We start from the raw sequence: 22,366 nt of genomic DNA on the forward strand, positions 1-22,366 counted from the left end.
ACCGTGGATGCTTGACACAATATTTATACAATACCCACAGTTTGAAGATGAGTGTCAATAGTTCAGCACCTTCTCTTCCTGAGTTATGGAGACATTATGATGTCACAGTGAAGTTGAAAAAAAGGCACGTGAGTTAAAATGTGCTCTCAAACAAGTCCCCCATACTTCTCGAGTGATCAATATTATTCTTTTCCTCGTGTAGTATTTAAATGGTGTGGTGAGTACAGATGTAAATGTCCTCTGCTAAAGGCAGAGGGATTAGGTGTTTGGAAATGTGATTAGTCGGGTTTCCATCCAATTGTAGTGCGAATTTGAACTAAATTTTCAGATATTCCGAAACAGACAAATGCAAATGAAGGTATGTTTCCATCTACTGCTGTTGTGTGAATAGAGTTGATTCATTAACATAAAGGTGGAGTCGAGTGTCGTTTGCAGAAGAACGGAGAGTAACAAGATGACGTTTAGAGCACCAGTCAAACCTCAAATGGGAAACCTGAAGAAAACCTTTTTATATTTTTGTATATGAATGTGGGGGAGGTTACAGGCTCCTCATTGCTCCACACATCTGATCCATTTCATCCTGTTCATATACATCAGGATTTATTCACTCTCTCACATTTGGCTTTTTATTAGCAACCTGGCTAGGTGAGTTAGGTCAGGTAAATACAGCCGTACAGGGTTTTCCTCTGAAGTACAAGTACACAGTAAGTCAGTAGAATACAGTGGATATACTGTTTGGTTATACTGCCATAATTAAACTCATATAACCCAGTCTGCTTATGTAAATGGAAATGTGATGTTTGAAATGAAGTAACCCTAATATTGCAGGCCCAACCAGGTATTTTTTTATTGTTCTAAAAAAAGTATTTAGTCAGCCACCAATTGTGCAAGTTCTCCCAATTAAAAAGATGAGAGAGTCCTGTAATTTTCATCATAGGTACACTTCAACTATGAGAGACAAAATGAGAAAAAAAAATCCAGAAAATCACATTGTAGGATTTTTAATGAATTTATTTGCAAATTATGGTGGAAAATAAGTATTTGGTCAATAACAAAAGTTCATCTCAATACTTAGAGTATATAACCTTTGTTGGCAATGACAGAGGTCAAACGTTTTCTGTCTTCACAAGGTTTTCACACACTGTTGCTATTGCTATTTTGGCCCATTCCTCCATGCAGATCTCCTCTAGAGCAGTGATGTTTTGGGGCTGTCGCTGGGCAACACGGACACCTCCCTTTCACTCCAAAGATTTTCTATGGGGTTGAGATCTGGAGACTGGCTAGGCCACTCCAGGACCTTGAAATGCTTCTTACGAAGCCACTCCTTCGTTGCCCGGGCGGTGTGTTTGGGATCATTGTCATGCTGAAAGACCCAGCCACGTTTCATCTTCAATGCCCTTGCTGATGGAAGGAGGTTTTCACTCAAAATCTCACGATACATGGCCCCATTCATTCTTTCCTTTACACGGATCAGTCGTCCTGGTCCCTTTGCAGAAAAACAAAGCATGATGTTTCTACCCCCATGCTTCACAGTAGGTATGGTGTTCTTTGGATGCAACTCAGCATTCTTTCCCCTCCAAACACGACGAGTTGAGTTTTTACCAAAAAGTTCTATTTTGGTTTCATCTGACCATATGACATTCTCCCAATCCTCTTCTGGATCATCCAAATGCTCTCTAGCAAACTCCAGACGGGCCTGGACATGTACTGGCTTAAGCAGGGGGACACGTCTGGCACTGCAGGATTTGAGTCCCTGGCGGCGTAGTGTGTTACTGATGGTAGCCTTTGTTACTTTGGTCCCAGCTCTCTGCAGGTCATTCACTAGGTCCCCCCGTGTGGTTCTGGGATTTTTGCTCACCGTTCTTGTGATCATTTTGACCCCACGGAGTAGTCTTGAGTAGAGCCACCAAATCGAGGGAGATTATTAGTGGTCTTGTATGTCTTCCATTTTCTTATAATTGTTCCCACAGTTGATTTCTTCACACCAATCAGCTATTGCAGATTCAGTCTTCCCAGCCTGGTGCAGGTCTATAATTTTGTTTCTGGTGTCCTTTGACAGCTCTTTGGTCTTGGCCATAGTGGAGTTTGGAGTGTGACTGTTTGAGGTTGTGGACAGGTGTCTTTTATACTGATAACAAGTTCAAAAAGGTGCCATTAATACAGGTAACGAGTGGAGGACAGAGGAGCCTCTTAAAGAAGAAGTTACAGGTCTGTGAGAGCCAGAAATCTTGCTTGTTTGTAGGTGACCAAATACTTATTTTCCCTAGGAATTTGCAAATAAATTCATTAAAAATCCTACAATGTGATTTTCTGGATTTTTTTTTCCTCATTTTGTCTCTCATAGTTGAAGTGTACCTATGATGAAAATTACAGGCCTCTCTCATCTTTTTAAGTGGGAGAACTTGCACAATTGGTGGCTGACTAAATACTTTTTTGCCCCACTGTATATATATATATATATATATATATATATATATATATATATATATATATATATATATATATATATATATATACTACCGGTCAAAAGTTTGGGGTCACTTATAAATTTCCATTCCAGACAGAATACCAGCTGAGATCAGTTGCATTGTTTTTTAATCAGGGCAGCAGTTTTCAGATTACATCATGTGCTTACATAATTGCAAAAGGGTTCTCGACTGTTGGAGACAGAAGTGGCTGAAGAAACGCTTGAAATCCATGCTTTTTGGTCTAAACGTCATACCCAAATTAAAAGTGGTACAGCTCCCATATACTCTGACACTCTGGGGTGTGCCTGACATCATTGGAAAGGAAACACTCACGTTTTTGTTACAATAGTCAGGGTGATTCTAGGCCTTACTGACACAGAGTTACAGAGGCTAGAATGGAGTTTTTTTATTTCCGTCCAAGTCATACATCTGTAAAATGATTAGAATACACTGCTGTAAACACATCTGACAGGTGACAGACAACACAGGGCATTAGCCACATGTCTCAGCTTACTACAGAAAAAAATCCAGAAGCCAAAAGACTCAAAAATGGATTTTATATGTTTTTATTTCTACAGATATGTCTGTGCGTTTTTTTTATTTCCATTTGAAAAGTGCAAAGAAAAAAGCCAAAAAACTACAAAATACAACACTTGTCAAATACACAAACACACTCACATCAATCACCTTTCCAATGATGTCAGGCACACCCCAGGGTGTCAGAGTATGGGAGCTGTACCACTTTTAATTTGGGTATGACGTTTAGACCAAAAAGCATGGATTTCAAGCATTTCTTCAGCCACTTCTGTCTACAACAGTCAAGAACCCTTTTTCAATTATGTAAGCACATGATGTAATCTGAAAACTGCTGCTGGTTAAAAAAATGGAAAAATGGAATGGAAAGTTCATATTAATTAAAGTAGCTACAAAACACTAGTTGTGGTGGTGTACAGCTGTACTAGACTGTTTTTGTTTTGTTTTTTTATAAACATAACACACATACTGTGTACATACATGGAAACATAACATGCATCGCTATACATAATCTTTATATTGAAATACAAACTCAAATTTACCCAAAATCAAATTAAGTAATTCATGGCAGGAGATAAAATATATAACAACATCTGAAATTTAAAAATCATCACAGTTCAGAGTCCCATGTCTTAGTTCTAACCATAGTTTTCCGTTTGTTTATATCACATTCTTGAGCGCTACCTATCAAAATGATTATTTTCTGTAAATAATAGTGCTCAAAATAAGAAATGTTTGGTGTTTTACTATAGGCCCACAATAACTGTGGCGAATAGGAAGTCCTCTTAAGTAGGCCTACAACAATAATAAAACGTGTTTGTGCGCTTGCGTGCGTGTGTGTGTGTGCGTGTATAGGGCGGGGGTGGGCTGGTAAAGGGGCGTGGAATAAACCAAGCAGTTTCCCAGCATGCCATTGATCTGCGTCTGCGGACCGTCTGACCGTCACCCAGGCTGCCGGAGCGGCTGATCTGATCTCCGGGTGTCTCCGGGATGAAAGCGGCTCTGCGATAAAGTAGCATCTCCTCGCCCTTCTTTTCTCCACAAGCCGAGCTTTCGCTCTCCCAGCGGCGGACATGAGGAAGCCACTGTGCGAATTGGCCCTGACATTATGGCTATTTCTAGAGGTGAGCGATGCCTGCCATTATTATCACGAGCCGCGATATTAATATCATGAGCCGCGGCATTATGAAAGATGATTGATAGACAGCGCGTGTGGTTGAAAGGAGACAGTGTATTTAACGTGTAGAAGCAGTCAGTAGTTTAGTGGAGTCGGTCTGCTAGCGGGCAGCCTGTGATGTAGTGTCGATACGTGCCGCTGGTATTGTTTTGAGAGCGTTGTTCGCCAAATTGAATTCAAAAGTAGTATAATTTAATGTTCATTCGCTTACTGCGTGAATTCCACACATCGTAGAGGACACAATGTGATCTTGATAAAATGTATGACATTGTCTGGTAACTTCGGCATGTAAGTCCTCTACAAAGAAACACTTAATATAAATCAAATTGTACTTCTATTGGTAGCACCCCCCATCTCAAATGTGACGTGAAGAATAATACGTGATGTAATCATATGTGAAAAGAGGTGATGCTGGAAAGAGGAGTGGTTAGGTGTTAAACAGTTTGGTGCTCTGTGACAAATACCTGTGATCAGTCATCCTTTGTCCTTGTGCCCAGACCCCCACACACACACACACACTCACACACTGTAGGTGAAGCCTAAAGTAGGCAGGAGTTATGCAAGGCCTAGGCAATGACGTCAAATGTTTCATTCATTTTTCATTGTGTTTTACTGTATGTTTATGATTTTAATGTCTTGTCACCCAACCAATTTTTCAGACCTTGATGCATGTATATGTATTATGTGAAGTGTCCTCTTTTCTTCTCTACAGTGTAGGCTAACACATTGACATCATCAACATGAGATCTCAACATGAGAATCATTTTTAATGTTAATGTTGTGGTTGCCACCAGGATCTTAAGGATCGTTTCAGGAGAATGAGGGGATGCTATGAGCTTTATAATGTTATTTTCTGGGCTCTGAAGGAAGCACATTGTGGTCATGATCCCCACTCTTTTTGCCAGTCCAGTACCACTGATGCTCATGTCTATTCATACATTATTAATTCTCATCATTATTATTGTATTTCATTCGGCTGACTTAGTGAGCACATCCATTTTGAATGTGAGTGGGAAGCCTAGAGGGACTCAAGCCCTCAGACCTTGTATTGGTACTGCTGTGATCACTTTGAGGAGTGGTTCGGGCAACTTGTACGTTTGGTTTGACGACAGCAGTCATCTTGTGTCTGTCGTGGTGAAAAGCCTCTGAGACAGCAATTAGACTGGTCAGTGAAACCAGGGTGGGTCAGAATCTCCACCCCCATCCGTCATCAATCAATTAACCAATCAACCAATCAACAACCTCTATTTTTCCCCACGGGGGCAATCATGATCAGTGTTTTTTCTCACTTTTGCTAGCAGCTGTTGTGAAGTTAAACTCTGCATTTTATAATGCTGCTACTGCCGACGTGCGGGAGGAAGGAGCTGTTATTATTATTTTCCGGGTACACTTTCCAGAGATATCGCTGAATTTCATTGCAAATGAACCCATCAGGTTTTTAAGTTTTCTTCAGTATAAAAGTAATTGAGTAGTTGTCTGTAAATTCATTAGTACACTGCAAACAGGAGCTGCTGACAGACCATTCAGCATTCATTAAATAATGCCTGTTTAACAACATGTTCATGCTCACTCCATTTGTCTAGAGAAGTTTGGCTTAAAGAGGGATGGGATATCATTGTATATTTAATATTTCTGCTTTAATGGCATTTAACCAACACTATCTCCCACAATCTCAAGCCAGTTTCAGGTCGAACGTCCCCATCTTGACAAACTGAGGCTAGTCCTGTAGTAGTCTGTCTGTCTGTCTGTGTAAAGGCTCTGACACACCAACCCGATGGTCGACCGTCGGCAGAAAAGGCAGTCGGACTGACTACCTCCCCGAGGTCCAAAAAGTGCCTCGGAACACACCGAAGAAACGCCGACTTGAGCGTACGTTCTGCGCGTGTGCGAGACGTAATACGTCTCCATAACAGCAGGCGGGCTTATCTGTATTGTCGCCCAAAAAATGAAAACCGGCAGATTGATTGGACGAACGCGTCACGTGGGTCTGGCTACTCCCAAATTTCAAAGCCAGACCATAATGGCGGCAGGTTCGGAATATGGTCTCGTATTTTACGCAAATAACGTGTTTCTGAAAACATTTTAAGCGAGAAATGGGCCATGCAGTTGTTGAATCTGTCTTCATTTCAGATCGAAAAAGGTCAGTTTAAAAGATTTTCATCAGATTTTGAGAGGCGTTAGTCACGCTCATCCCGCTCCTCATTTCTGGGTTAGCAGTCCACCAGTCAGATTGGTCATTGAGTCCGACTGCCCACTGGCCGATTCAACAAGTCAAATCGTCCCTGCTTGGCACAAACAATCCGACATATTTTGCACACCGGCTTAAATTGCTCATCGGTGCATTAGTGAAATCCGAACCATGTTCACACAACTGTAACCCTTTTTATTCATCATCAATATCTTCAGCTTGTGAAGATAACCCAAGTTCACATTCATGTCCACCATCACTTTTGTTGCCCTCAGCTCCACTGCCCCTGTTGATATGTGTTTCCCTCTAACATTACCTAAACCTGAACCAAACCTTTATTCCTAACCATAACTCGATGGGGGAGCTACGCATTTTAACAGCAGGGAAACACTGTTCGACGAGGGAACACACTTCCACACAACACCAATGACAAACAAACCATCATAATAGGAAGTGGTTACCGCCTTCCAAGCCCAAAAGCCAAACTCTGGCAGTTGTGTTATCGGGTAAATATGTCCAAAGCTTATCATCGTTTTCAACCTGAACTTTATCGCCATCCCGTTTCGAGATTGTTTTATCGTTTTATCCCTACATCCTGGCCTGATCCTAGGCCTGATGGAGTTCACCCAACCAGATTAGGTAGCTCGTTTTTAGCAGTCAAATTACAGCACGCTGTACAGTCTGCCCCACGTGCGTGACTATTTACCCCCCCTTACCCTGCAGTCTTCTTCTTCTCCGCCCACCACGGCAGCTCCCAGTTCGATCATCCTCACCAGCTCCCCCCTCTGCCCTCATATGTCACCACCCCGTCCTCTAAAGAAACTCTCTGGCTGCCTATTCACATACCACTACTCTTAGCCAAACTGCATCCCTTCACTATGGTTAAACCGTATTTCGTCATCACATCAACACAGCAATTCACAGCATGCCAATTTGCTCAACCTCTGTCCCCTCCCCCAGTCCTCCCAACAAATAAGACGTCATCTGAAAATAGCCCTGCTCAACACTTGATCGCTGAGAAATAAAACTCTCATCCTTAATGAATTCATCACTGACAACAAACTGGACTTCCTCTGCATCACCGAAACCTGGCACAAACCCCTGGACTACTTCTCACTCAACCAGATCACAACAGGATTCACCCACACAGACAAACCACGCACGAGGGACGGGGAGGTGGCGTGGCCACTGTTCACAGAAAGGACATTAAAATAACCGGCATCTCCATCCCAGCCGCCCTGTCTTTTGAACATCTCGCCTTCAAACTCTCTGGTCCCAGTCCTCTCGTCACTTCTGTTATCTACCGCTCCAGCATCAACCTCCATATCTCAGACCATCTTGCAATCATCACGGACATCAACATCCCCATTCCTATCCCAAAACACAAGCGCAAAATCTCATTCAGGAACCTCAAATCCATAAATCCATCCGCTCTGTCAGCTTATCTACCTCCCCTTCCTGTCAAAAATCCTGGAACATGTCACTGCTCAAATTCAAACCAACCTCTCCTCCTATAACTTGTTTGAACCATTTCAATCTGGATTCCGCTCACAACACAGGACTGAAACGGCCCTCCTCAAAGTCAACAATGACCTCCTCCTCTCCTCTGACTCTGGTCACCTCACCATTCTTATCATGCTTGACCTCACTCTAGCCTTCGACACCATCAACCACTCCATCCTCCTCGACTGGAAACCTACTGCATCATCACTGGCACCGCACTCTCCTGGCTCCATTCCTATCTCACCCACTGACAACAGTTCATACACATCAACAACTGCACCTCCTCCGTTGCTCCGCTGTCACAAGGCATCCCCCAAGGTTCGGTGCTTGGTCCTCTCCTTTTCATCCTTTACATCCTGCCAATCGGAAATATCATACGCAAACATGGTCTTCACTTCCACTGCTACACTGATGATGTCCAGATCTACATTTCCACCAAATGCATCACCGCAGTTACATCCTCCACCCTGACCAACTATCTCACTGATATTCAAACCTGGATGCAAACAAACTTCCTCCAACTCAACTACAATAAATCAGACTTTATTATTATCGGCCCGAAATCCCTCACAAAGAACACCCATAACTTTGCTCTATCTGTCAACAACTCCACCCTGTCTCCATCCCCACACATGCCTAAACTCGGAGTCATTTTTGACAGCAACCTCACTTTTGAAAAACACATCAACCAAATAACCAGAACTGCCTTCTTTCTTTGAAATTGTCCAAGTGGTGCTTGGCTAACAACCTGCCTCTGAACACAGCTAAGACTAAGGAGATCATTCTGGACTTCAGAAAGCACAGGGCAGATCTGCACCCCCCTCTACATGCACACACACACATTCACACCTTCACATACGGACCATGTGCAATAACCAATAACCAGTACTTTTAGTCTGTATATTTGTTTCTATTTTTGTGTATATATTTCTTTCAAATTCTGTGTATATACATTTTGTATATTTCGTTCTAATTTGTTGTTATACTATTTATTTATTGTCTTTTACATTTAGATTTATAATACTGGGTGAACTGCTGCTAAAAAATGTTGTTCATCTTCTCAATCTTCTGATTCTGATTTCACCTCAAAAGTGCAGGCTTCCATAGTTTCCTCTGTTGTCTTCAGGCCAAAAACACACTGACCATGCTTCCTAATGCAGAGCCACTTGTGGAGTCATTAGAGAACAATAGGACCGGAAGGAGAGAGAGAGGTGGAGGGAGGGCAAATGGGAGGAACGGAAGAACGGAGACGAAGAGATGAAACAGAATTGAGCAAAAGATGAGATTTGGAATAATTGAAGGCAAATACGTTTTATTTTTTTTTTATTTAAACAGCTGATATTGTTGCAATTGTTTCAACATTCAAAATAATGTTTTGACCATTGTTTTGACCATTTTCATGTCAAGATGATTCTAAGTCTGCAAACAACAAATCAGGGTTCATTCTTGGCACCCGTGAAACCCAATGTAGACCATGAAGGACTAAACTGCCTTGAAACTCCAAAACAATAAGAAAAACATTATATCGTTTTGTGTGGAATATGACTTAAAATATCTTTGTTGTGTGTCTCTGTAGCACTAGGGTTGGGTACAGAAACCCAGTACCAATATGGCCTCTTAACTGCCAGCGCTGCCCTCTGGTGCTGTGAAACAGACATTACAGGAGCATCGCTGCACCTGATATTAGTTAACACAATACAGCAGGTAACGTTAGCCTACCTTAGTGGTGCGTTCAATTTCAACTGATTATGGTATTACCGGTATCGGAAAAAAAACCTAAGCGATACCCAACCGTACTTGTAGCACACTGAAAGCTGGGAAAAAATTAGAAAGTGATGGCAGCTGATGAGTTTAAAGGCCCTGCACTGGAGCATAGCAGTGTTCAGTAAGGTCTGACTTTACAGGGAGCTTCTTTATCGACCCATCTCCTTTCAACTTCAAAACGCAGCCTGGTCACCACCCACACACTACTGCTTCGGAAGCTTTCATGTGCGCTGTAAAACAATTTGACCTATTTATCCCTCCAAATGTCCTTTAGCCAAAACCCATATGAACTGCTTTCAAAGGAGAAAAACACATTCTCTGGTTGAATAACACTCATTTTTGTCCCGCAGGAGCACAGAGGGACATTTTCCTCCGCCGTTAGCACTTTCACTGAGCTCTCATTAGAGAAGGACAATGAACAAAGCTGGACAGGGACCAGTGCTCTGAGTCATGGCTACAGGATAACAATAAGGTCCAAGCTAATGTAGATGGATAGCACCAAAGTCAAGAAATGGGAAATGGAAGTCTTGCTATTATAGCTATTGTGTGTATTTCTATATTAGAAATATAATTTTGATATATGATATATCAGTTTTGTCCTATTTCTTTGCACATACTGTAACTGCTATGCCAATGACATAGTCCTTATTTGTCTTGCCTACACTACACTCATATCCATCCTGCCAGAAGTGACATTGTTAAGTGAGTCATATAAAGGCTCATGTTGGCCAGAATATTATGAGATGAGCTGCTATTATAATAATGTTAATAATAATAATAATGATAATATTAGCACTGAGACCAGCAGCAGCATTAACTAACCGAAACCTAACTGCAGCCAGGAAATTGGACATGCTGATGCAGAGACAAAGCAGATAAAGTGATGGTACTTGTAAAGTAAAGTTGGGGGGTCCCTGGTATATTCTCTATCTTGTAAGATTGAGAAACTGCTCTAGAGGATGACTCCTGATCACTTTCTTGTTTGTTTTGATGTTACTTTTTTTCGCCGAGCCCATAATAATTTCTCTTTTGACATGATCAGGCCAAAACGTTTATACTATATATCTACTAGGCGAAACCTAACTGAGGACATATACAGGGTTTTCCCTGGGTTTAATAGAGCACTTACATGCAAATGACATTATGTATTGTGATTGTCAGTTGCAGCGAGGGAGAGATCACTAAAAGCAAAACTTGGAGGAGCTGCTTGTCACTAAAATGAGAATAGCTGGTCCACCTTAAGTTAGTGAGCCTGCGCTGAAATTGTTACTAATAATAACCCCCTACTCTTTATTTCCCCAGGTAGCAAGCAAGACACGGGAACTTGGCTTGGGCCTTTAGGAGTAGTAGCATTTATTCACCAACAGATAAACTGTACACAGACTGTGTTGCTACTCTCTCTCCACAGCAGCCTCGCTAACGTGTGGGCTGCGGCTGCAGACAGTGCCGTATATTGGCAGGGAAAACCCTGCATATATGTAGGGATGTCACAGGAACCGATTCTTCGGTTCAAAGTTGATGACCAAATTCTGGTATTGGTATTGAGCATTGCATTTCTGGTATTGTGACCTACATATGCTGCCCGGGGAGTTTATTCCCCGGAGTCCTTATGTTTTCTTGCCACGCAGTTTTCCCTGGATTAGGGTGGCACCTAAATCATGGTTGCAGCTGTAGCCGTGGTTCTGCTAGGTGCCCTGCTATGCCCTGCTACACTCCGCTATGCCCTGCAGTGCCCTGCTATGCCCTGCTACGTCCTGTCACCCTGCCACGCCCTGCAGTGCCCTGCTACGCCATGAACTTCTACAGCTACTATTTCTTGTCATAGTTCCATTATCTTTATTGTAATTGCCACTGTTCATCACACCCCAACCAGCACCGTCAGACACCGCCTACCAAGAGCCTGGGTCTGTCTGAGGTTTCTCCCTAAAAGGGAGTTCTTCCTTACCACTGTCACACTAAATGCTTGCTCTTGGTGGAATTACTGGAATTGTTGGGTATTTGTAAATTATAGTGTGGTCTGGACCAGGGATCTTCAACAGGGGTTCCGGGACCCCTAGGGGGTCCTCAGAGTCAATGCAGGGGGGCCTCAAAATTATTGTTAATTTTTTCAAAAAATAAAATCCTGAAAACATGAATCCAACATATTATCAGCAAATATAAATCCCCACTGATGATAGGCTTACTGAGACATGATCGACAGAGACAGTTCATCCTGAGGATTAATTAATTAAAACATGATTTATAAAATCATGCCAACAATTATGTTAGTAGCTTAGTATTCTATGCATAAAAGGTATGTAAAACGGCTTTAGGCCATCCTGCACGTTATTGTAGGCCCAGTTTAATATATATTAATATAATATAATAAACTGTGTATTGTCTCTTCTCTACATTCAGCATTTATATAGACTGATTATTGCTTACTGTGTTATTACTGATCTACATCACTTAATAGACCACATCTTGCACTAACTGTATGTTGACTCTTCACTACACCTCAGCATTTATCTAGACTGTCTATTCATATACATTGCGTTATAGCTGATCTACTTCACTAACTAGACCACTAGACTATCTTTTTATTGACTCTTTACACCATCTCAGCAGTGATATAGACTCTCTGTTCATGTATATTGCACATCCATCGACTTACTTGCACCTCACTACGTGCCGGCATTTGTAATGCCCACTTATTCTGCACTTTATGTAGTATGTGGTATTCTGTGTTCTTGTACTGTATTGATGTTTTGTTGTCTTGCAACGCCTACGCTTTTCTTGGCCAGCTCGCTGTTGCAAATGAGAACCTGTTCTCAATGGCCTACCTGGTTAAATAAAGGTTAAATAAAAAAAATAAAAATATGCAACTTCATTTTGTACACTATATGTAGTAGGGGGTCCCTGCTCCGTCTCTCTTTTAGTTAAGGGGTCCTTGAAGACCCCTGGTCTAGACCTACTCTATCTGTAAAGTGTCTTGAGATAACTCTTATGATCTTATGATTTGATACTATAAATAAATTGAATTGAATTGAAATTGATGAACCTTTCTAATTTGGATGGCAGTGTTGGTTACACAGTCTATAACTTTGGTCCAGACTAAAATATCCCAACAGCTGTTTGATGGATTGCCATTACATTGCGTACAGACATTCAAGGTCCTCAAATGACTTTCCCTCTAGCTCCACCATGGGGTAACCTTGTTGGTCGGTTGTCAAGAAAATTATGTCTTACAAAATATAAGAAAGAGAAGAGAGACCAAAAATGGAGTAGACTGGCTCACTGGCTCTCAGACGAGGGACTCTGTGAAGATTTGATTTCACACTTTCTGTGTGGAAAACATTTCCCAGCAGCGACCACAGTGATAGCAGAACACAGTCTGGACAAATAGGTGTGCATTGTGTCACTGAGAAGGGACGGGATGCATTTCCCTGTTGCAGCTGTACTTTGTTTAAATCTCCCCCTGCCATCGTTCTCTCTCTGTCACTCAACGGGTGTGTTCCTGCTATTTCTTCTCTGCCCAAGTGTCACAGTATGGTGCCATCCTTCACTAGTAGCCTAAAACATAACCTTTGTGTTGCCATGTTGGTTACGTTACCAAAACGGCTTCACCTGGCTTGCCACCCTACCGCTCTGCTCTCCACACAGTGTCAAAGATATGTTTGGAAATGGAGTTGGTAGATACACAAACAAACATGTATTTATACATGAAAAAGTTTGGTTATTATTCTCTGAATATTCTCGTCCCCTGCCCTGTGACCTATAAATGACCTGATGTTGTCTAAGCTTTCCCATTGTCTCGTCATACCACAACATGGTGTTTCTGGAAATTCCGCCACAATCAGCATGCTCACAATGACAATGCTGACATGCTGATGTTTAGCAGGCATAATGTTAACCATGTTCAACATCTTAATTTAGCGCAACACATTCTAACATTGGCTGATTAGCACTAAACACAAAGTACAGCTGAGGCTGAAGAATGCCATTAGTTTCTTTTTCTTCTTTATTTGTAATAAACCAAACTAAAAGTTCTGACCTGATAATGGCACTAGAGAAAAGTATTAGTTTTTCATTAGAATGAATGTCTGAACCTAATACCATGGACATTTATACAACAGTTATTGTCAACCTCATTGTGGCTTTAGTTGGAAAGTTAGAGGATCACCAAAATACACCTGCACGTATGTTAAATTGATCCATATACTGTAGTAAATGCTGAGATATATCACTGAATACATGAAAATGTTACTAGTAGGTGGCTCTAGAAGAAAGGTCAGAGACTCACTGAAGTGATCAGGATTTATATACTGGGGACCATGAATATCCATACCAAATTTCATTGCAATCCATCCATTTCATTTCAGTCCGTACTAAAGCATAACCAACCGGACGTCAGACTAACATTGGCATCCTGCTGCTAGCATGGCAAAAGATATGAAACTCAACCTCAAAAGTAATGTCAATATACAAAGCATATCTAAGAAAACAAGCATATATCATGCCACTGAAAAGTTCCCTAGCTGTGGGCACAACATTCCTTTTCGTGCTGTGGAGCTTCTGGGCACTGTAATTTGTTACCTAACACACTTTGTGTAAGAAATCTCATATGACTGAAAAAATGCATTTCAGAGTCAGAGCTACTGTATGTAAAACATCTTCATACTGTTGCTTTAACTGAGTGAAGAGGTTTTTCCTGAAGATGATTAAATTAATACGACAAAACAGACTGCATTTTCCTGAGATCATTTCAAAGACAGTTCATTAAAGGCCTTCTCCAGTTTATTCTCAAGTGAAGCCAGTAATGGAAAATGGAGGGTTCATACAAAAAGGATGCAGGGGGATCTCTGTATATCATTTTAGAATTGTATCAAATGTTTTTCTATATGGTTTTTAATAACTACCTTAATCTGTCTCTCTTTTACAGTGTGTAGAAGCCAAGAAGTACTGCTGGTATTTTGAAGGCGGATACCCCATCTACTTCATGTAAGTCTGCACAATGTTCCACTCCTACAACTTTAAACCAATGAACTGGAAACTCTGCAAACAAAAAGTTACTAAATAGAAATTTTACAATATGCACTGTTTGGCTGTGCAGTTCATCTAACACGCGAGGGAAAGAAGCCCAGTGGCACCACACCCTCTCGAATCTGATCAAATCTGTCTTAAAAGATGTAGGACTTCAGGTTTTTTAGTCCTTTTACTAAAGGTTTGTTGTTAATAAGAAATAGCATCAGTCAGTTTGTTGTGACTGTGTATATGCATACATATGATTGCATATACTGTGTGTATGCACCAATCACCAAGGCCAATTCCTTGTAAGTGTATCTTACTGTGGCAATAAACCTTTTCTGATTCTGATGATTCTGTAGGTGATAATATTGTAAAAAATAATTGGATGTATTGTCAAATACTTTGGTGAAGTTTGATCAAACATTTGGCAAAATACAAAATGTTCATACAGTCCTAATTACAGTAAGACACAGAATGTCACTGCGGACTCACCGTTTCACCAATCTGAACACCATTTAAAATGTGATATGGGGGAACTGTTGGGTCTCTGTGTATTATAGTGTGCTCCTAACCTGCTCTAAATGAAAAGTGAAAGCGGAGCCCACAAAAGGAGAACCCAAAGCATGACGGCGGCAAGGCAAAAGTCAGGAAATGTCACTAAGTGTGAGCTCCAAAGTCTGTAGTGAATTGCAATAGCAAATTTCCCATTCATTGAGTAAAAGGCCAAAAAGCTTCTACCTCAATTGTAGCGCCCCCTAAAGGCCGATCATCACCAAATCTAGAGCCACAGAGTGCCCTGTCGAACAATAATCAAGTTTTGTGATGATAGCATTTACTGCGGCAGAGATATTGCCATTGCAAATTTCCCATTTAAATGCATTGAGCTATTTGCCAAAATGCATCTACGTTCATTATAGCACCCCCTAATGGCCGATCTTCACCAAATTTGGTACCGAGCCTCAGATCAGCATGACGAACAAGCATCACAAGTTTCATGTTGATTGCAATTACTACGGCAGAGACATTGCAATTGCAAATGGTCCATTTACATGCATGGAATTATTGGCAAAACACGTCTACGTTGATTATAGCGCCCCCTAATGGTCAATCGTCACCAAATTTGGTAAATAGCCTCGGAGTGGGATGTCGAACAATAATCCCAAATTTTGATCTTGCCTATTAATTTGGCCAAGATATGCTAAAGTTCGTGTTTTATGGCTAGCTGCGAAAATTTGTTTGGTTGTAAATTGTGCATAGTTTAACGTAGCAAAATTCTTTTGATAACTTTTAGTCAGGTCTATCTGGAGATGCTTTTAATCTGTTAATCTGTGAACCAGCCCCCTTGGGCTTGGACCCCTAATAATAAAGTACATTTAAAGGGCAATATAGGCACACTGGTTAACCGCGTTGTGCATCAAGCTGCGTTGTACAAATTTACTGTTTTTCACTTACAGCAGCTAGTTATAAAGGTGTGTGTGTGTGTGTGTGTGTGTGTGTGTGTGTGTGTTCTAAGGCTAATTGCTGACCTATATGCCTCGCTGTGTTTTTTTGTTGCAGATGTCGCTCCTATGAGGATTGCTGTGGGACTCGCTGCTGTGTGAGAGCCCTGTCCATCCAGAGACTATGGTACTTCTGGTGAGTTCCATTTTGGGCTGTGTCTACTGTCATCTCTTACAGGGGTGGACAGTGTAAAGGGCCCAGCTTTAGAGCCAGTCAGATGAGAGAAGGACTTTACTGTGTGTACCTTTATGAAACTTTCTGGTCAAAAGATTTGAAAGTGGATTATTATGGCTTACTTTTCAGTGCTGCTCACAGCATTAAAAAAACTAAAGATGCACCAAAAATGAGAACAGCACATTTTTTAAACAATAAAAATCTGCCTAGAGTCAGCACATCCCCATAGAGAACAGCTATAATTGAACTGCATGTTTCTGTGGGAGGAGGGATTCACAGCATAGGGGGCAGGAGAAAAAATATCCTCTTTTGCTTTGATCCAGTTAGGTGTGACTTTGTTGACTAGACATGATGGTACCTCTGTGGCTGCTGTGTTACTCTTAATACTTTCATTTAACATTTCAATTGTTACTAGTACAGTGCCCGTTCAAGTTGTGTCTGTTTGGAACAGGCCAGTTGCTTGGCCTGGGGTATTGGTACTTGAAGCTTTCTCCAGAACCAAACTGCACCCCATGATTACTTACAGAAGCCCAAGCCCTAAATATGCAGCCACACTGTAACACCTACTACTGACCCACTGTGTACTTCTACATCAGAGGAAGACATTGTACTACGACATTTACTTCACACTTAAAATGTGGCGTAATTAGAGACATTTGCCTCATGGACTGATGCTGCTGCCATGCGCCACCCAATCTGGCTCGTTATGAGAGCCAATCAGCAAATATCTGCGTTACTCAACCACCAGAATCGGTGTGTGTGTGTGTGTGTGTGTGTGTGTGTGTGTGTGTGTGTGTATGTAATGGACTGTTTTTTATAGTGCTTTTCTAGTCTTAATGACTACTCAAAGCACTTTTTGCATAGTACAGGATTCATGAACTGTGGCCGAGGCTGCCGTACTAGGTTTCAGATAAACATTCACACACATTTACACTCCAATGGCGCAGCATCGGGGGCAACTGGGGGTTCAGTGTCTTGCCCAAGGACACTTCGACATGGAACTGCAGGGCCAGGGATCGAACCACCAACCTTTTGATTGGCAGCCGCCCCGCGTGTGTGTGTGTGTGTGTGCGCATAATGGTTAACATTGAAGTATGGATTTGATTCGCAGGGTTATTTTGCCGATGGTGTTGTTAGTGAATATTAAAATAATTAAATAAAAACGGACAAAACCCCCTTCAACCATGTTATGAGTGTTGGCGTTGCATAGTTTGTCCACCAGAGGGCGCTCTACAACGTACCTGTTGGCAACACTCTTTGATTTTTTTGTTGTTATTGTCATTTTGTACAAAGGACTTTAAGTTTCATATCTTAAGTTTGTATTTTTGTACATTTTATTTATCAGAACTTTAATATATTTTGATGTTCCTCTTGATGTTCTGTTGAGACAATAAAACAATTATATTTAAACTGCATTATCATATTATTTTAGTGAGGACTCATAAATAACAAATACAAAAAAAATAAAAATAAATAACTAATGTTAAGGAAATCTGTTTATGTTTTGTTACGCATTTCTGGATTTAAAAAAATATATATATCGGCAGATATATCGGAATATCAGATTTTTAAATCATCAAATATTTGTATTGGTATCGGCCTTAGAAATCCTTTATCGGTCGGGCTCTAGTTAGCAGTACACTTATTTAACCCGACCTAGGGTGAGTCTGATGAAAACTGCTGTCTTTGCCCGTCAGCTCCGAGGTTTTCTCGCATTGCACAGTGCTGTGAAGGAATAAACTCCGAGATTACGTTATGTTCTGCCTCTGTTTAGAAGTGGTGAATGTACAGCTCACAGCAACTTAATACTATATAGTGTCTCGCTTTTGTTTGATATTTAGTGTTGGCAAATGGATTTTTATTGAGTTTCCTCTTAACGAAATAATAGACACAAAAAAGTCAGCGTAATGTAGCGCCTTTTTTGTTCCCACCTTATTCAAAACAACAGTTGCGAAGTTCCTGTCAGCTATCCGCTCGTGCTACATGAAGTAAAGTTTACTTGGTATATCCAGTAATCATGTTACGGCAGCACAAGCCGGAGTCTTTGTGTTCCTGCTAGATTAGCATGAGTAAGTTGATGATGTTGGGTTAGTGAAAGGTTTAGGATGTTCTTTGTTTTTCACTCAGGGTGCTGCTGATGATGGGAGTATTGTTCTGCTGTGGTGCTGGCTTCTTTGTCCGCAGAAGGATGTATCCATCCCCTCTGAGAGATGACCCAGCTTTCAACGTCTCCTTCACCAGGCACCCTGTCAGCACACCAGGTACAGTAGGATTCAGACAAATACTGTACAAATTAAAGTGGCAAACACAATGCCCTGGCTTTACATATTAGGAATAAAACTAAAATCTTTAGCACTCTTGGCCTCTTTTGAAGAACTGTAACCCAAACAAGCTAGGTGTTTTGTAACATGCTGTGTGCTGACATGATGAACCATGAGTTGTGTATAAAGGATGACAGTGTATGAAGCCATTGACCACACAGTCTAGAAGTAAGCGAATGCTTAATACTAAATGATAACCGTTTTCTCCTCTTCTTTCCAGTTTCCCAGCAGCCTGGGGGTATGCAGGGCTTTGGGGTCAACAGGATGACAGGTGGCGACACAGGGGTTACCATGACACACCCGGCACAGCCTGACTCCACCCATATGATGATGGGCGCCTACCCTCCACCTCCGTCCTACTGCAACCACCCGCCTCCGTCCTACGAACAAATATTTCAAAACAGCGACAAGAAGTAACTTCCACAAGGAACTCAGGATATGGTACTCGGCAAGGAAAAAGGGAAGGAGGCCGTGAGAGGCTGCATTATCAGGAAATTTAGATGAAGATGAGGAAGAGGAAAGCCTGCCAATTGATGCAATTCAACTGTTTGTGGATGTAAGACTTGGAAAACACACAATCTCTTGTCCTGTGGATACAGTAACCAGAATCTAGATGCACAGACACACTCTTTTACTCACACACACTGCTTCATCTGCAGTGCGTCATATGCTCTTGATTTATGTGGATCTATGTGTACAGTGATAATCCCAGCCTTGTTGAACTGAAGACAAGCAAGGATGCACCCATTCAGGTTTTGGATTCACCCACTGTCACCTGTCTCCTCCACCTTCCCAATGCAACTACAGCTATAACTTTGCAAAATGGAACAGAAAATGACAGTCAAACTCATTATGTATTAAAATGCTGGATACTGTTTGTCTCAATGGACAGTGTTTAAATAATTGTCTAGAAATACTTTCAACTGAACAGCTGACAAATGTAACAAAGTAAACAACATTATTATAAAACATTTTGTAAAGGACTATCTATGGACAAACCATTCTAAAAAGCAATTTTAAGGATGGCATTGACTTATTTTCCATCCAGCATTTTACTGCAAGATGGGCTCTTTACTAAGCGATGAGTTCTTGATCCATTTTTTATCACAGTATGTGTAGTCCTGTTATGTAATGACATAATGATCTGCTCCAGCAGTCACTGGCTCATTCTCTGTTAGCAGGAATGAAGACTTTAGTTGACTACAAGATGAATCAGACAAGTACAGAGTGAGGATGAGATGGAAAAGTGGCAGATGTATGCCACTCTATTGCTGGTGTCCTATACTGTGGTATGTCTCTTCGCTGCTGTTCATATGGGAAATGTCCCTTTTGTTCCACCACACCCCACTGATATATCAAGATTCTGCCACTGACGTGCCCCACTTCATGGCATAACATTATATTGGAAGATAACCACTCCTTCAACGCAGCTGTCATTGATGTAATAAACGCTATACTTTTCTGGCAGCTAACCTAGTTAGTCTATCCCTAGCTACATATTGAAGGACAATTCTGGTGCAATGTGAACCTAGGGGTTAATAACAGATGTGTACCCACTCGATCGTTCTCTGGGACATGTTTTCATGCTAATCAAATGTGTTTGTAGCTTGAAAGAAGCTAGCGCAGACTGCTTACAACACTAGTATTCGGGGCACAGGGAAAGTAAAAATAAATCGCTATTTTGTACCACTAAAAAGGCTCAAAATATCACCAAACTTCAACGGTAGCCTAATGAGGGTCCCTAAATGTTAACCGAAGCATTGAGAACTTTGTAAGTGTACAGACAGTTTATTGAAAAGATAGATTATAAAGACACTCGGGTTCAAGTACAGCCTTGTTTATCAGTGAGGGGAAATCTTCAGACTGTACAAAACACAGTTCACAGAACACAATCCTGTTCGGTGGCCATAGCTTCACAATGTCCGGGACCCTCATTATGCTACAGTTGAAGTTTGGTGATATTCTGAGCCTTTTTACACAATAGCGATTTGTTTTTACTTTCCCTGTGCCCCGAATACTAGCGTTGTAAGATAATCAGCAGTCGACGCTAGCTTCTTTCAAGCTACAGACACATTTGATTAGCATGAACACATCTGTTATTAACCCCTAGGTTTTGCGCCGGAATTCTTTTTAATCCAATGGAATCGCCAACAATAATGGATTTACTCACAGGGTTAAAGTAAATCCATGCAAAGTTGGACCCCCAAATTTACGCCACTTATCAAAAACAAATCAACTTGACGGTGCTGACTTAGGATAGTTATCCCCGGCCAGCTAGTGGGTTAGCAGTTAGCTCACCAGCAGAACAATAGTTCACCAACTAGCCATGGTAGTGTTGTGAATATGTCACCAAGCTTTTTGAATAAAATATTTTGCAAAAACACTCAGATTAATTTTGCTGCACAACTTTCTGATGTGAGCAGCCCTGTAGTTACACCAATTGAATAGCCTAAACTAGGGCAGCTACAGAGCTCCTCAACACCGGCTTCAGTGCTCTGCATGGTGCTCTGTCAGGTCAGCTGTAGTTGGTGGTTCAGTTATCCGAGAATAGATGACTGTCAGCCGGGTACAGAGCACCGCCAGCTGCCGGTCATTTCGGCAGAGATTACGGTTAAGAAAAGAACTAACGTTAGTTGCTGCCATGTTGTTTGTGTATCTCTATGGCAAACGTGCGGGATGAGGGCTGAGCCCATTCTGAAGTACAGGAGCCCAGAGGCTCGATGTTAAGGAGAAAACCGATTTTCATTTAAACAAGTCAACGTTAACTACACATTCAAGTTAATTGATAACATTTATTTATTGCCCAGCCCTAGCCTAAACTAGCTACTTTTGTTGTGCCATTTGGAGCAGTCATTTAACAAGTGAAATCTGATTTAAACCACCTGTCTATAGTTCCTTTTAAATGCTGAAATATATTAGTGTAACTTTTTATTTTATTTAGAAGTTACTGCAAATGATGGAGTTCCTGCAGTGCATTTTTCACTGGTTCATTAACATTTCTGTAGTGCCTTCTTGTACTCAGAATTTCAACTTGGAGGAGTTTTCTTTAAAGCCCATGTGACCATCATTAATTCATCTGTTCAACCAACAGTCTAAACCCCAAGATATTTAATGAACTATCACATATGAAAAAGAAAAGCAGGTGCTGGGACAAAGTAGTGAGTTTGAGTTTACTGAATTCATGCTCACAATTAAACAACTGTATAAAAAGCAGAATGTACAGTTTAGAAAAATAGAAAGTCTGGCCCTATAAAAATAAATGGATATACATAATTACACATAGCCTATGTACCCATACATTTATACTCACATACTAACAACCATCCACTTATAAACCATTCATATGGTCTATGTAAGTGCCTTAAAACAGTAAAAAATGGATGGACATGCACGGTGGTGAGTAACGTAAAAAAGATGGACCGTAGGCTCTTTGCTGCCGATGGCCCGCTGATTCAGGCAATGCTGTTTTGTTGTATGGTATCTTAGTAAAAACTACAACTCACAGTGCTGACCAGTGGCGGTGCCAGAGATGTTCTTTTGCTGGTGCTTTGGGGTTGCTGGACTTTTCAGTGAGGGTGCTCTGAAATTTTGAGTTTCCCTTGACACAAATAGGTTAACGTTACACACACTCACACAGATGCCCACCCACCTCCGCCGCGGTTTACTAAGCGAGCGAGCGAACGAGAGAGACTGATTTAAAGTTGCCGATTCAACAGCACCATAGAACTCT

The 22,366-nt window shown here is 41.3% G+C and overlaps 1 protein-coding gene across 1 annotated transcript; it reads left to right on the forward strand.

Annotated features, from left to right (window-relative positions):
* The first annotated feature begins 3,891 nt into the window (after positions 1-3,891).
* vopp1b (VOPP1 WW domain binding protein b) lies at positions 3,892-21,683 on the forward strand. The gene is made up of 5 exons (XM_078280976.1): positions 3,892-4,126; positions 14,556-14,614; positions 16,199-16,276; positions 18,443-18,576; positions 18,857-21,683. Exons 1-5 carry the CDS (start codon positions 4,076-4,078, stop codon positions 19,051-19,053), a joined length of 519 nt encoding a protein of 172 aa, XP_078137102.1. The 5' UTR covers positions 3,892-4,075; the 3' UTR covers positions 19,054-21,683.
* Positions 21,684-22,366: the final 683 nt, after the last annotated feature.

This window comes from Sander vitreus, chromosome 22 (genome assembly GCF_031162955.1).
Source record: "Sander vitreus isolate 19-12246 chromosome 22, sanVit1, whole genome shotgun sequence".
NCBI lineage: Eukaryota > Metazoa > Chordata > Actinopteri > Perciformes > Percidae > Sander > Sander vitreus.

Excerpts from the sequence above, each read along its gene's own strand:
- vopp1b (XM_078280976.1), top strand. The coding sequence starts at position 4,076 with ATGAGGAAGCCACTGTGCGAATTGGCCCTGACATTATGGCTATTTCTA. Across the intron at positions 16,277-18,442 it reads CAGAGACTATGGTACTTCTG|GGTGCTGCTGATGATGGGAG; the intron begins GTGAGTTCCATT and ends TTTTTCACTCAG. Across the intron at positions 18,577-18,856 it reads GCACCCTGTCAGCACACCAG|TTTCCCAGCAGCCTGGGGGT; the intron begins GTACAGTAGGAT and ends TCTTCTTTCCAG.